The sequence below is a fragment of the Theobroma cacao genome, chromosome 8 (assembly GCF_000208745.1).
Source record: "Theobroma cacao cultivar B97-61/B2 chromosome 8, Criollo_cocoa_genome_V2, whole genome shotgun sequence".
In the NCBI taxonomy this organism is placed as follows: domain Eukaryota; kingdom Viridiplantae; phylum Streptophyta; class Magnoliopsida; order Malvales; family Malvaceae; genus Theobroma; species Theobroma cacao.
In genome coordinates this window covers 2,308,837-2,324,668 of record NC_030857.1, presented here as the reverse complement: position 1 = coordinate 2,324,668, position 15,832 = coordinate 2,308,837, and the positions used below count along the sequence as shown (strand labels likewise).

The 15,832-nt window shown below is 34.3% G+C and overlaps 3 protein-coding genes across 3 annotated transcripts; 2 read left to right on the top strand and 1 right to left on the bottom strand.

Moving 5' to 3' along the window:
• On the top strand, nucleotides 6,743-8,218 carry LOC18591627 (24-methylenesterol C-methyltransferase 2). Its single transcript, XM_007017852.2, has one exon. It carries the CDS (start codon nucleotides 6,847-6,849, stop codon nucleotides 7,930-7,932), a length of 1,086 nt encoding a protein of 361 aa, XP_007017914.1. The 5' UTR covers nucleotides 6,743-6,846; the 3' UTR covers nucleotides 7,933-8,218.
• On the top strand, nucleotides 10,554-11,848 carry LOC18591626 (thioredoxin-like protein CDSP32, chloroplastic). Its single transcript, XM_007017851.2, has one exon. It carries the CDS (start codon nucleotides 10,569-10,571, stop codon nucleotides 11,637-11,639), a length of 1,071 nt encoding a protein of 356 aa, XP_007017913.2. The 5' UTR covers nucleotides 10,554-10,568; the 3' UTR covers nucleotides 11,640-11,848.
• Nucleotides 14,401-15,639, bottom strand: LOC18591625 (uncharacterized protein At1g76070). Its single transcript, XM_007017850.2, has one exon. The coding sequence runs from the start codon at nucleotides 15,350-15,352 to the stop codon at nucleotides 14,606-14,608; it is 747 nt and encodes a 248-aa protein (XP_007017912.2). The 5' UTR covers nucleotides 15,353-15,639; the 3' UTR covers nucleotides 14,401-14,605.

Genomic DNA, 15,832 nt, shown 5'->3' with positions numbered 1-15,832 from the left:
AAAATGAGAGCGTCTATTGCAACAAGAGAAGCAAACAAATTGTCAAAGATAACAGTAACAACAATATTTGGTATCATAATCGTCCTTTTCTAGACCCCATCTCTGCCCAAAAACAACTTATTCTTTGGATTATTAGACACACACGCACCTTCCTTAGGTGGTTCCTGCATAAAATTGCTTCGGCAGCAGATAGGAACTCAAAAGGAACAGGCAATATGAGTATGTATGACTACCTACAAAGCTGAACTAATTAGGATTGATCTCGCATTCTTGACTTTCTTGATCTGAGCAATTTGTACGTAAGCCACTTTCACATCCTGAGCCAAATATTGATAAAATACCGTGCGTTTGGACCAGCTTACACAAAGTTACGGACCTCCAAAATGAAAGTAACCCAGACATTGACTCCATCCTGTTTTGGGCCTTTTGGTAGGATGGCTGAAAAAGGAGGAACCCCATGCCTTGTGGGCTAATGAAGAACTACATCATGGGTTGAAGCCCGTCTTCTGTGTACAAAGACCGGCCATGGTCGAAGTCAGACTCTCCCTAAGCTTGAAGCCTACTTCGAACTATTTTCCATCATCTCAGACAAACCTCCTGGTTCCGTCAGCTTGGAGGAGAAAAGGTCAAAAAGTTCCATCCTTTGAGGGGAAAAGAACGATAAGTCACTAGACAGGCATATACCTAGCCTGGATCCTGTTCTCAATTAGAACTTAGAAACCTGTTCACTAGTTTATAACTTTTTTTTTTAACATAATTGAGAACTTATTTAGATATTACCATATATCTATAAAAATCATTTTTAGGATTTGCTTCTGTCGAAACGGAAGGAATCTTCTTTTACGATCTTAATTAGTACTAATAAGTATAAAATCCGTGGGTATTATTGTTGTCCCACCGCATTTGTGCGCAGTATCATAAGGTTGATGATTCATTTATAAAAAAAATCACACTCACCTACGAGATTTCTGTGAACAATCAAGATTCTCTACTCAAAAACAATTATCATAAAGTAGTTTCATTCAATAACAATCATCAACCATAATGCTTCAATTAAAAAAAATGGAAAGAGAAATGAGAAGGCTGTCAATGCAGAAATAGGGTGAGATAGATTTGCAAAGCTAAAGAAAACAAAAGGGGAAGGAGAAAAAGGGAGAGATATTCACAGATCCAATGGCGAAAAAAGAAAGTATCTTTCCTGGACGTTGCCTTTATTTATTTTTTTTTTCTGAGAGAAAAGTACAAGTCGATAAAAGTGAAAAGAGGGTGGATATTAAAAAAAAGAAGGTTCCACGTGATTTCTTGCTGAAGCCAACAACTACACAAAAACAAAGCCTCTGATCTACAACTCATGTTTAGGCTTTAGCTTAGCTCCCTCTCGCTTGCTCCTTTGTTTCTAGCCGTGCCGATGTGCCCCCCTACCTAGCCAGCTGAAATCCGCTTTTGTCCTTATCTGCATCTTCCTGTCCTCCCGCTTCTGCATCTGCCACACATCTGCCCCACAACCCGAACCTCTCCTCCTTTTTAAATTTTTTTTCCCCACATCGCATGGGTGGCCCTTTAATCTGATTTTTTATTTTTATTTTTTTGAAAAATTCTAAAATTTTCGTGGTTGTTTGATGTTAACATCTAATGGTATTAATAATCAATGATAAAATTAAGATTTTAAATTTGAAAAAGTGAAAATAAAAATTTTAATATTTGAAATGTAAAATTATAAAATTTTAAAAAATTAAAATAAATTAAAATAGCAAAAAATATAAAATTTTAAAATTTAGGAGCGACGGGACCCTTACTAACCCCCTCTCCCTCCGCCTTTGGTAATAATTTATTAGTTCGTAATTATCATCACACTTATGAACAATAATGAAAACATATATTTCAAATAATAATTGAAAACATCTCCACCCTTGATTACTTTTTGTTAAAGTTACTTTAAGAGAACCATTTCATGCTCAATGTATGATTTGTCAACTACATATTTTCACAATAGATGAAAAGTAATTAATTTTGAATACATATTTTCCTAAATAATAAATTTAAAACATATTTTTCTCAAAAAAAATGAAAAACAAAATCTTGAACAAAAAAAAAACTATTAAGATCCCACACCTATAAACCATATAGTATAAATAGTGCAAGTATGGTTACTTTGATTCGATTAATTTGATCAATTTTTTATATTCGAAATCTATATAATATATAATATTAAAAAATAATAAAATTGATCAAACGAATCGAATTATTCGAATATAAGTTGGTTCATTTATTTTTTTAACAAAAAAATAGAATGATTGAACCAATAAAAGATGATCCCTAATAAATTGGACTCACCAGTACCAATATCTGGGGCATACTAAGCAAGGGATGTCAAAGTCGTAAAGACAAATAATTATTAGTAGCAGCTGACCTGCGTTTAAGATATCCTGAAAAGTGAAATTAACTCGCAGAAAAAAGAATAACAAAATCCAAAATCCCGGTAGCTTTTAATGCTTCAGCTAGTTCTCACTGCCTCCGCCATTCTCAGCTTGCAACTAAAGCAAAGCCGGCGAAACTTTGGAAAATTATGACCACCAACATTTAATAAGGAGAGACATTTTTCCTTTTTTTTTTGGGAAATAAACTAAAATTTTCTTTCGTGTGCTGTTGTCATGTGCCTCGCCCGTTTTCTCTTGTAGCATATTAAAAACTGCGAATCCGACAAGACAAAAATACGATTAATGATAAGATTTTTTTAATGTCATAATTATTATTGTTAGCGACAGAACAGAAGCAAAGCCGGCCCCTGTCATTTGAGAAGTGGCGAAATAAAATTTTATGGTTAAAAGATTTATTTAGCCTATGTAATTTTTAATTTTATACTTAATCTCTGTATTTAAAATTGAAGTAATTTAATTTTTTTAATTTTAAAATTGTATCAATTTAGTCTCTCTAATGATATATAATTTTATTATTAAAAAATAACGTCATCGTTAACATTAATGATGACATCAGCATTGATCTATCACTTTTTTATAACGCGGTATTTATATTATAATGTAGCATGCCACTTGGCATAAAGTGATGATGTGACAATGTCACGAGCTCATATACGATGACAAGGTAGTACGGACATGCTGACATGTCTGTGCCACGTAACAAATAAAAAAATTCAAAAAAAAATTTACCACGTCATAGGGATCAAAGTAAATAAAAATATGTAGTATATGGACTAAATTAAATAAAATTGAAATGTTGAGTGACTAAATTGAAAAAAATATTTAAAAATATAAATATTTAAGTAGATTATTAATATGCTTTTTAATAAGCCAAATATTTAAGTGTAAAATTTTATGGTGTTAAAAAAATATAAAAATATTTTATTACTTGATTACTTGATTATGTAAATTAATTTTTTTTACAAAAATTACATTTGAATTATCTTTTTTATAAAAAAATTTTTGCAAAAATTTCATATCTAAAGTCAATTTTAGATAAATAACTTGCATTATGTTAAAATAAAATAATATAAAATGACTAAATATGTTAATTTGGTTACAACTTTCATAATTTATAAATACACATTCTTTTGAAATTATTTAACTTTTACCTAATTTACCTTTTAGTTAAATTTACTCAAATTAGCAAAATATGTTGATTAAGTTACAACTTTTACAATTTACAAATACAAATTCTGTTGAAATTATTCCACACTTACCCAATTTACCTTTTTATTCAAATTTACTCAAAAATTCTTACAAAACAATTTTATTTAAATTCAAATATTACAATCAAATTCTGTTAAATTTAAATTTAAATTATTAATTTGGATCTACAAAAGATTTATTGATAAAGTAAGATGGTACAAATATTTACAGTTATATTTAACTTTATTAACCATAAATACAATCTTTAATATAAGAAATTCAACTTAAAAAATATAACTTGAAATATTAAATAAATTAAAAATATAAAAAATAAATAAATAATTGAAAGGGTGGAACTCATATTCTCTAGTTGTAATAAGAGGCTTGTCATATCCGAATTAAGCAAGTCAGAATGAGAAAGTACTCTTATAATCATCTTTAACTCTGTATATCCGTTCTTCATTTTTTTAAAATAAAAAACTAAATTAACATATTTTGTTTTTTTGACTTTAGCTCAAGTTAAAAACTAATTTAAATAAATTTAAAATTTTTATACTATTATAAATAAAAGAAAAAATAATTTATTTGGTCATTTTATTTTATTTGAACGTAACACAAGTTATTCATTTAAATTTGACTTCAAGTATGAAATTTTTTTAAATTTTTTTATAAAAAGAGAATTCAAACTTAATTTTTGTCAAAAAGATAAATTAATTTACATATTTTATAATTGAAAAACCAAGTAAGAAAATATTTATAGATAATTTTTAAAACCATAAATCATTTACACTTAAATATTTAGTTTATTAATAAGTATATCAATAATCTACTTAAAGATTTATATTTTTAATTTTTTTTCAATTTATTCCCTCAACATATCAATTTTGTTTAATTTAATCTATATACTATATATTTTTGTTTACTTTAATCTCTATAATGTGACAAAAATTTTTTAGACTTTTTTTTTAATTTTTCACATGACACTAACATGTCAGCATGCTATTGCCACATTAGCATTGCCATATCATCTTATAGTGCAACATGGCATTGCCATGTCATTACTTACTATCACATGGTATGCCACGTTATCAAAAGTGATACGTTAGTACCGACGATATCGATGACATCATTTTTTAATGGTAAAATTGGATACCGTTAGGAGTATGGATTAAATTGACGTAATTTTTAAAATCAAATGATTAAATTGTTTTGATTTTAAATACAGAGATTAAATTAAACAAAATTGAAGAGTATAAGGATTAGATAGATTTTTTAACCAAAATTTTATAGTCGTTCATAGAGGAAGGGGCATATTTGTCCAACTGAGCCAGGGAGCCAGCCAATTTGTGGCAATTAATAATATGAAACACGTCGTGAGAGCACGTGAGAAACAGGAAAACTAAAATTGAAGATTCTTTTTAATCCAAAGGCGCTTTTTACTCTAAAAAATATCTTTGCTCATTGCTCTTCCTCTCGCAATGGGTCAGAAAAAAGTTTTAATTATATTTAAACATATTCGTTTTTTTATTTATACCCACATAAATTTTTAATATCAATAAAAAATTAATAATTATCAATTTAATGATAGATGACGTGATCATACTAGTTACATGAAAACTGATATGAAAAGACTAAAGTATATTTTTATATAATTAAAAAAAAGACTTTAGTTATATAAATTGATACAATTAAGATAATTTTATTATTGAAGTCGAAAAAGATGTGAACTTTTTAATTGTAAAATTAAGAACAAAAACACAAAACAATCGTATGCCTATTTATATTCGGAGTTTTAGCTTGAGATCGCAGAGATCGCGTACAAGGCGGAGAAGGTCTCCGCATGTTCTGTTCTTTGACAACTGTAAATGCTACTTATACGTAACTAAAACCTTAGCTTTCTTTTTTGATAAGGCCAACCAGCTATTATCTTTGTTAATCCAACGAGATCAGGGCCATCCAGTCAACTGTGGAGAAGCTTTCGGACCAGATACATCTTATCCAATGCGCAGTCGCCACGTCATCTACCCTATTGGCTCCAAATAATTTAAGGTTGCAATCTAACCGTTAATAGAAAGTATTTTTAATTATTTTGAGAAAATAAAAATTGCATAAATTACTAGTAGTAGATGCTAAAATATTTTTCTTCGTTTCGTGTTCTTTAGTTATAGATTTAGCCAAGACACTATGACACAAAGTCATTGACTACCCCCAAAAGTTCAATTTTTTTACATAAATGCCACAAGAAGATTTTTTTTTTGTTTTTTATTTCTTTCTTTTTAATACTTTTGATTTTCATTTTTCATAAGTTTGTAAAAAAAGCTAGAATAATTGAATTTGAAGGTGTTAATTATGGTGTTTGAAACTTTTGAAATTTTCAAAAATCCAATGCTTTAACTTGAATTAAACTGTTATAATCACTTATCTCGTAATACAAATTTTTGAATCTTCAAAACATACTCTAAGAATTAAAACTAATTTATTCAAATTTATGATATCATTTTATTTATTTGTTTTTTATTTATATATTACACATTTGAGAAATCTAAAATATGAAAAAAAATTTTAAACTTTGAATTTTAAACCTTAATCTTCTTATTATTTTTATTAAGACATGCAAATATTATTATTTTGTTTTAAGAAAGTTCTACTAAAATGTATGAAAGTGTAATCCTATTTTTCACATATCAAACAAAATTCAATATAAGAAATGTATTATGAATTTTACCCTAGAGGATATATTAAATAACATTTTTTATTCATACTCTTAAAAGTAAATAAACAAAATCTTTAATTTTTTAAGAAAATCCAAACGATAAAACCAACTCAAGTCTATTCTAATGGGAGGGCTCCTTTCTTGAAAATCGTTGCAAAATTCAGAGTTGGGCATGATTAGAGACGGTAGAATTATGAATACGTGCACAACAAAGGGGAGGGGCAAAACGGTAACTCTGGACCTACGTCAGTACATTGTACTCCAATGGTTGTCTTCTTTCTTTTGGTCTATGTTCTCCACGTGGGCATGTCCAACGATTTCTCCCCACGCGCGTAGCGCGTCTACTTCAGCGCAAAATACGCTTTGCGCATGTCACCAATTTTCGTCTTTAATTTTTAGGGGAGGGGAGTGACTGTTGTACTTATACTTGACCTCTGTTTTTTCTACTGTCACTCACTCACACACTCTCTCTCTCTCTCTTTCTTTTCTTTCTTCTTTTCTTTTCTCATGGATTCTCTTGCTCTCTTCTGTACTGGGGCTCTTCTAGCTTGCGGTCTCTACTGGTTTGTCTGCGTTTTAGGTCCAGCCGAGCAGAAGGGTAAGCGCGCCGTGGATCTCTCCGGCGGTTCCATCTCCGCCGAGAAAGTTCAAGACAACTACAAGCAGTATTGGTCTTTCTTCCGCCGCCCAAAGGAGATCGAGACCGCTGAAAAAGTCCCCGACTTCGTTGATACATTTTACAACCTAGTCACTGATATTTACGAATGGGGGTGGGGCCAGTCCTTCCACTTCTCTCCTTCTCTCCCAGGGAAATCCCACCGGGATGCAACGCGCCACCACGAAGAGATGGCTGTTGATCTCATCGACGTCAAACCCGGAGATCGAATCCTTGACGTCGGATGCGGTGTTGGTGGGCCCATGCGTGCCATCGCGGCTCACTCACGAGCCAAAGTCGTGGGCATCACGATCAACGAGTACCAAGTGAAACGTGCCCGGCTTCACAACAAGAAAGCCGGGTTGGATTCGCTTTGCGAAGTCGTTTGCGGTAACTTCCTGGAGATGCCATTTCAAGATAACAGCTTCGACGGCGCGTACTCGATTGAGGCAACATGCCACGCGCCGAAGCTGGAAGAGGTGTACGCCGAGATCTTCCGAGTGCTGAAACCCGGATCTCTATACGTGTCATACGAGTGGGTCACGACTGACAAGTACAGAGCTGATAACCCCGAGCACGTGGACATCATTCAAGGTATTGAAAGAGGTGATGCTTTGCCTGGTCTGAGGAGCTACCTGGACATTGCGGAGACCGCCAAAAAGGTAGGCTTCGAGGTCGTGAAAGAGAAGGATCTAGCCAAGCCGCCAGCACAACCCTGGTGGACAAGGCTTAAGATGGGGAGGATCGCTTACTGGAGGAACCACATTCTCATCACCGTGCTGGCAGCCATCGGAATAGCTCCTAAAGGAACCGTCGATGTTCACGAGATGCTGTTCAAAACCGCTGATTATTTGACCAGAGGTGGGGATTCTGGAATCTTTTCCCCGATGCACATGATTCTCCTCAGAAAACCCGAGGTGTCACCTTCAAAATCTTAGCCATTTGCCCATTTTGTTGAGGTAAACGTAACGCCTCATAACTTCGTCGCAGCATTGTGTTTCGCCTCTTGTTACTTTACCCTTTCTTTCCTTCCCTCCCCTTCCTTTTTTTTTTTTTAATTTAATTTCCTAGGTTTCTTCTTTTTTGTTTTCTCTTCTACTTGATCGAGCTCATGTACTTCCTTTTTTGGGTTTTTAGTTTTATTTAATTTCCAGTTGTTGATCTTGGTCTTTAATTTTTAAAATGTTGCTGATAAGGAAAGGAACGAAATTTTTTGTTCTTTTTTGGTTTTTTTCTATTTAAATTTTGAAATAATTGAAATTTTCGTTGAATTCGAGTGGTTGTGATGTTATGGGAACCCCAAAACAGCTTTTTTAAGCTGTGGACTGTCGACGACGGTGAAACGACATCCTACAAACAAACAAACAAACAAACAAACAAACAAACAAAAGGAGCACCTCCCCTCATCCCATAACCTGAATAAATCATTTCCTTGTTTTTTGGCAGGAGTCGTTATCATTGTTGCTCGAATGGTAAAAATTTTTGTAGTAAAATTTTTTTGACGGTGTAGATCTTAAGATATGAAGTGAGAAATTGGAAAAAGATTTTGTGACAAATTTGGATTTCGTTATGGATACTTTCTTAAAGAGTAAATCTGATTGGTTAGTATTTAGAAAAAACCTGAATCCCAAAGGCCAAATGACTTGGCAAGGGGAAGATAGTCATGATGGGGGGAGGGGGGTTTGCGAGAGCGCACATGGAAGGTTAGGAACTTTTGCAAAGAAGCTTAGGTGGCGACCACTGGCAAACTGACTTTTGCTGTGTCGTTATTTTTCCTCTCGAGCATGGATCCCAGCCAAATCTGTTCGGCTTTTTGTGTGTTTTGTCACATTTTATGTGCTTCATTGGGCTGCATGGAGCAGGTCATGTGGGCCACAATTGCTTTGGATCTTTCAACATTTCCTCTCCCCATGACCTATTCTCATTACATTAATCTTTTTTGCCTTCTGGAATAAAATTTCAAGTTTTACTTTTGATACTAGTGTTATTTTCCTGTCATCCTCACTTCTTGGGCAATTTTGTGCTGATATTCATACCAATACGTCCACAAGTTTTAGATCTTTTAGCTTCTGAGATTATAATTAACACCCTTAGATGATACAGGGGGACCTGAATCTTCTTTTGAGGTGGGAAAATATTTGGTCATTATTGGCTCTACGTTGTTCAGATTCCAGGGATATTTTCTTCCTTTCACTTTTATCCCACTGACTTCCTTGGAAACGAAAACGACAACGACGGTTGTTGATGCTTTTTATCTTTCTAATCCGAGAGAAAAAAATAAAGTGCGGTGATATGGAGATTATAGGTTTGGCAGTAATAGGAAGGACGGGCTATGTCGCTATACCTGACTTTTAACTGGGGGCTCTACTTTTCTTTTCCTTTTTTCCCAGTGCTTTTCCATCTGTTGATCCGCATATCCACCAACACTTTTCACACTAACGTAGTGCTTTTACATGTGGAAATTGAAGCTCACATTTCCATATGGAGTACACGATTCCAACCGATTATACTGAAGCGTAATTACGGACGGACCGAAAGTGGTGGTTTCCATTATCTTAAATATTACTTTTTAGTTATCTCTCTGTCACTGCAGGAAATTGAATCCGATTATAAGATACTCTTTATCTTATTTAATTGTATCAAATAATGCAGGATATTTGATTATAAAGTATCCATTACTATTCTTATTTGAGGTTGAAGGCCTTGAGTTATTGATCTCAGTTTGATTACTACTTGTTAGTTGGGCAGCTGTTATCCGGCCCTTCTTATAACTTGGACCTCATAATTCACCTGTCTTGTCAGTTTATGTCGGGTAAGGCTTTGGATGATGTCCTTCGAACCCAATGAAGGCCGTCTGCGGAACTGTATTGTGTTCGGACTTCTGGCCTGGCCCAAAAGGAAAAAGATCTTGTTCAATGTCGGTTGCCATATCAGAAATCTAAAAATAGAAAAATATTTGAAAAAATGAAATTTTTTTTAAGAGTTTAAGTATTAAAAAAAAAGAGACATAATTTTGAAATATTAAAAAAAAAAAAGAACGAAAGGTGAATCATAGTCATGCGGCCTCAAATATTTTTTGGTTTACATAAAAATATACATATCACTAGTTTTGAGGTTCCTAGCATTTCATTTTCTTTTTCCTTTTCTATCTTAAAGATTTTCTTCCTATTGAAAATCCAATGGTTATGAAACAAAATAGGAAAGTTTTGATTGGAATTTAATTTTTTTTTCGTGAAAAACTATTCATATTTGCCTCTTTTCATCCTTTCTAACCAAGCAAAGCTCAAATTCCATGTCTGGACTAACTTCCCTGCTTTAAATGGGTGTGAAACTGAAACTTGCCCTCCGAGACCTTTTCCTTGGTAGCTTTGCCATCAAATTTGGAAGTTCAAACTGAACACCAAGCCCAAATGTTCACTTTAAAGAAAGCCCAATTTTAGATATTCTCAACTCTCTTTAGCAATAAGCTAACAAAAAGACACAGGAAACTACGCACAAGTGATGGTAGAAAAAATCCACTATCCAAATTGCTCGAATATCATGAGCAATTATAAGAGTGAAATATGTGGATAGCATGAACCAAACGAACCAGAACGAGTGGTTACAATTTTGGGTCAATGAGATTTTTAGATTTCATCCTAATACCATAGCTCTTGTTCACCTTTTTCTTTTGGTTCCTCAGGAGCCCCTGGCAGGAAACTTCAGAAGAAAGGCAATTACTCCAATTCTTTTTGCAATTATCTCGCCTCTTATGGCTACAATCACAAATTTCTTAACCAAGCCACCTTCTTCTGATCGTTACTCCATCCCCAAAATCAGTTCTCTCCGCTCCCACGCTTCCTTTCTACCATCTTTTGTTACTAGACCTGGACCTTTTTCAGGGAGACTAGAAGCAAGCAAAACCCGCTTCGTGACTAAGGCTACGGCTACTCCTGGGACAAAGAAAGCTTCTAGTGATGAGAGAGTACAGCAAGTTCACAGCATAGAGGAATTCGACGAAGCTCTTCGGATGGCTAAAAACAAGCTTGTTGTGGTGGAATTCGCTGCCAGCCACAGTTTCCATAGCAGTAAGATTTACCCTTTTATGGTTGATCTTAGCAGGACCTGCAACGATGTAGAGTTCATTCTTGTGATGGGCGATGAGTCGGAGAAGACTAGGGAGCTTTGCAAAAGAGAGAAGATAGAGAAAGTGCCGCACTTCAGCTTCTACAAAAGCATGGAGAAAATCCACGAAGAAGAAGGGATTGGACCGGATCAGCTGATGGGCGATGTGCTGTATTACGGTGACAGTCATTCGTCTGTCGTGCAGCTGCACTGTAGGAAGGACGTGGAGAAGCTCATAGAAGACCACAAGCTCGACCACAAGCTGATTGTTATGGATGTCGGCCTTAAACATTGCGGGCCATGCGTCAAGGTGTACCCAACGGTGATTAAGCTTTCCAGACAGATGGATTCCGTGGTTTTCGCCAGGATGAACGGTGATGAGAACGACAGCTGCATGCAGTTCCTGAAGGACATGGACGTGATCGAAGTGCCAACGTTTTTGTTCATCAGAGACGGTGAGATTTGCGGAAGGTATGTGGGTTCTGGCAAAGGAGAGCTCATTGGGGAGATTCTACGATACCAAGGTGTCCGAGTAACTTAATTATAAAATAAAAATTGAACCCAAAATGATACAAATATCGAATTAGATGTCTTTTTTCAAAGTATTCTAGTTGATTGTACTCCTACCATCATTCATGTTGGGAAGATAAATTTTAGTACTGAAACCCTAAGTTTAGCCCAACAATTCATAGCTAAATTGGACCAATATTTTCTTCACTTTAAACTTAATGGTTAATTATTTTTTTAGTATGCCTTTTTCTTGGCTGATTATAAAAATACTTGTGTGTTGTTGTTTTGTTTTTTTTAATTATTGGTTGATTAATGTGATATTACATTTCATATTAAATATGAATATAATTGTTAATACTTATATAATAATTTTAAGTCAATCACTATTAATAACTTGAACTTAAAAATTTAAGATATGTTAGGCCTTAGATCACCTCTTGCGCAGTAGCTTTGAAAGGATAATTGCATACGGCAACTCAATTTCCTTGTATTAGGTAATTGTCCAGAATTTTAGACGTTAAGAAGAGAACTTAGCCTTGAGCCTATCCATTAAGAAACCGAACAATAATCATTGGGCCACAAAGCCGACACTTCCCAATGAAACGAAGCACCTCTGAAACATCCATGGCCCAAATCCCTGCTCCATTTCCCCTGTTCACCTTTCTGCATTTACTTCAGGGCTTGGTTTATCAGAATGAGCTGAAAGGTTAATTGAGAGGATATTTTTAAGGATATTTGTTCTTCTTCATGTACATACAGGGAAGATTTTGTTCAATTCCAGGCCTTCTTTTGTTCACTCGAAAATTATCTTCTAGTAAACCAACCAAAAGCCTGGAAAAAGCAAAGGACGAGCAGAAAATTAAGCAATTCTAATACTGTTATCTAGGAACTTTTCTAGGTGTAATTCTTACCTTCTAATCAATACCACTTCAGTTTAAGACATCTTTTCTTTAACAAAGACTATCCCATGACATGTTAGAAATTGATTTTTTTATTCTCTTTGGGAGTTGGTGGTGGTTGCCATGGAAGGACAGAATTAGAAAGTCAGAGGGAGATTTTGTCTCTTCTGAGTTCTGGGTGTCTGCCACTAGTCAAAGAAGGGGTTCCATCTCAAAGAACGACTGAAACTTATTGCTCGAAATCATTGCAAGAGGAAAAGGTCCCAAGAAGTCGGAATGAACCTGATCCAAGTCCAATGAGTTTATTCCACAGATTGCTTAAGCTTATTAAAAAATGCGATAGGGATTTGGGGCTGGAGAAAGAGGGACGTGGACAATTTCACAATCACATATCATGGCCTCAATGACTTCAAAAAAATCCTAAAAGAATAAAAGAGAATCATGAAGTACTTGCTTTAAATTTCTAGCATTGCTTTTGGTACCACCAACTCTCAGATCCACCCAACAATGGGGGGTAGGGGGAGAGGGCCAAAGTTTTTAAAAATATTTATTTTATATATATATTTTATCCATGACTTCTCTCAAATTTTTGAAAGTTTTTATTTATTATATATAATTAATAATCTACTCAAAATAAATTTTTATTTAATAATTAATATAAATAAAAAAATCAAACAACTTCACAAATTACTTAACTTTACTCTAATTTAAATATCTCTACACCTATTTTTCTTTTTTTCTTATATTTTGTATCTTTTTATTTTTATTTCTCTTTTCTTGTAATTCACCATTAAAACACACTTTATTCTTCAAAAGAGATTTATGAGCTTATGAGTTTGGACAAATAAATACAAAGATCACCCATCATTATTGTGTAAAATTAAGACACTTTTTGAATTGTGTCAGAGATTAACAGAAACAGAAAAGTCAAAAAATTATCACTTGACTGATAGACTAATTCACTTTATTTTGACTATTTTGGTTTTTACAGCAACTACAAAAAGAGTTTTTTCAATAATAAAAATTGTGAAAATAAGACTCCGGAACAAAATAGATGATGTGTTTCTTACAAATAATTTAGTTGTTTATATTGAGAAAGATATTGCTAGTTTCTTCAATACAGAGTCAATAATTAATGAATTTGAATCTAAAAAATATCGTCGAACACAACTTTCTTATATAACTATTATAAAATTTTTTTAATTTTTTATTTACATGTTATATAAAATTATTTTTTATTATGAATCTTTTGATTATTAATTAAATTTAACATATTAATTTTAAAAATTTTTAATTTTTAATTTTTTTATTTTTAATCATCCCAACAAAAATTAACTAGCTCCGCTCCTGCACCCATTTAACTGGGAAAAAAAAAGTTTCACTGTCAAAATGTTGGTGAAGGGTCGACCGTGATTGTCAGGGCGTTGGGTGTTGTTGGCTTAGTGCAAATCTTGGTAAGTGGCATGTACATCCCAAAAATAAGCTCACACAGTTGGACCATTTATCTTCTGTACAGCTTCGAATTGACTTTGAAACCACCCCTTGCCTTGATATGGTTAAGCCTTTTTTTTTCTTTTCCATTTTGGCTGGCGGCCATAGTTTTGACAGTGAGGTTTTGCTTGTAGAACATACCAACCTGTACAATGACTGGGTTGTTTCCATCGCGAGAATTGTTACTAGTTGTATTTAGTTTTAACTGTTCATATGAAACAGTAAAGTTTTACGGCAATCAAACTTGAATTGTCATAAGTTATGCATTTTTTCTTGTTGGATCAGGACACGATTCTGCTAAATTATTTCCCTTCCGTTAATCCTTATCGCTTGTTTGATGCAAACACTTTGTTTCAAAGCAATCTCCACAAGCATAAGCAGAAGTAAATTAGAACCACTGGAAAAAGAAGAAAGAAAGAAGAAATGATGTTCAAGCAATTATCTGTACAGAACCAGGAATCAACAGATTCCCATTAGGCCAGATGCCAATTACAAGACTTCTCCATGTTTCACCAATCTATATTTGCACAATCTGTATATGAGAAGTAAGAGAAAGAAGAAGAAGAAATAAAGAACAGGGGCCCCAAAGAAAGAAAAAAAAAATCAATCAATTTGCGGTGACCATGGAATTCAATCGAAGGGGCCTAGGTGGATTCATGGTTCTTCTCTTCCATAAGTTAATTTCTTTCCTTGGCTGCAAAGGCATCTCTCCACCAACCCTCATTGGGGCCGAGAAAGGGATGATCACATCGTCGTCTTCAACATCACTATCTCTTCTCTCTTCATCAGAGTAATAATCCCTATGATCAGCTTCCGCAGGTGCAATCTGAGCCATCCAATCAAAGTTGGAAAAAGCATCACGGCCACTTGCAAACCGCTTCATTTGGCCCAAAGAAGGCGCTCTATCGGGCAACTCAGTCTTCTTGCTTGATGTCTCGGATTTCCTTGCTGGTTTTGCCATGCTGAAGATTCGCTTTAACTTGGATGAATGCTTCTTCACTTCTTCTTCAGAAGATCCGGAGACAGGCTTCAACTCTTTAGGACGCGAAACGCGCTTAGCTTTTCTGATATTTTTCTTCTGCTTGATCTGTCCCATGCATGACACTTTCGGTGAAGTTGGTTCTTGGGTTTCAAAGGTTTCACTCTTGGACTTTCTTCGAGCTTCATCAGGAATTATCGAAACGATCGGACCAGAGAACCCTCTGCCTGCATAAGCCTTATGCTTGCCTGTATTGTCGTATCGCTTGTCCCTGCCGGGGCTGAAGGGAGGGTTCTGAAAGGTGACACTGACGGCTGAAGCTGCTTTGGGCAAAAATTTCAGGATCTTATTTCTGGGTTTAGCTTGTTTCTCCATTGTATGTAAACACTTTTCAGGTCTTCAGCAAACTCCTTTTGAACACTCTTTTTATATGTAATCAATAAGATAAACTCAGACCATCAGAGACGAGTGTTTCAGTTTTGACCAGATCAGACAGAGGAGGTATGGTCAAAGGAGATTTGAGACTGAGCAAACCTTCGTTGCCCACCAGAAATTTTTAAGTTCAATTATACCCAGCCAGCTTTGGTGGCGCAGAGTTCCCTTGTATTTGCGGTACAAATATGTTTTGCATTGAAAGTTTCCATAAACAGGGTAAATTAATTAACAAATAAGCAAAGTGATTTAACTACAGTAATTCCCATGTCTCTTGCTTTGTCGGTTTTTGACTTGTCAAGCTTTGATCTAATCATCAGATTGTGTGCGTGGCTTTACAAAAGAATATTATATGCAAAATTGACACATACGAAGAGAAATTAAATTATTAAACAAGACTATTAATTTGAAAGCTGGAATGTA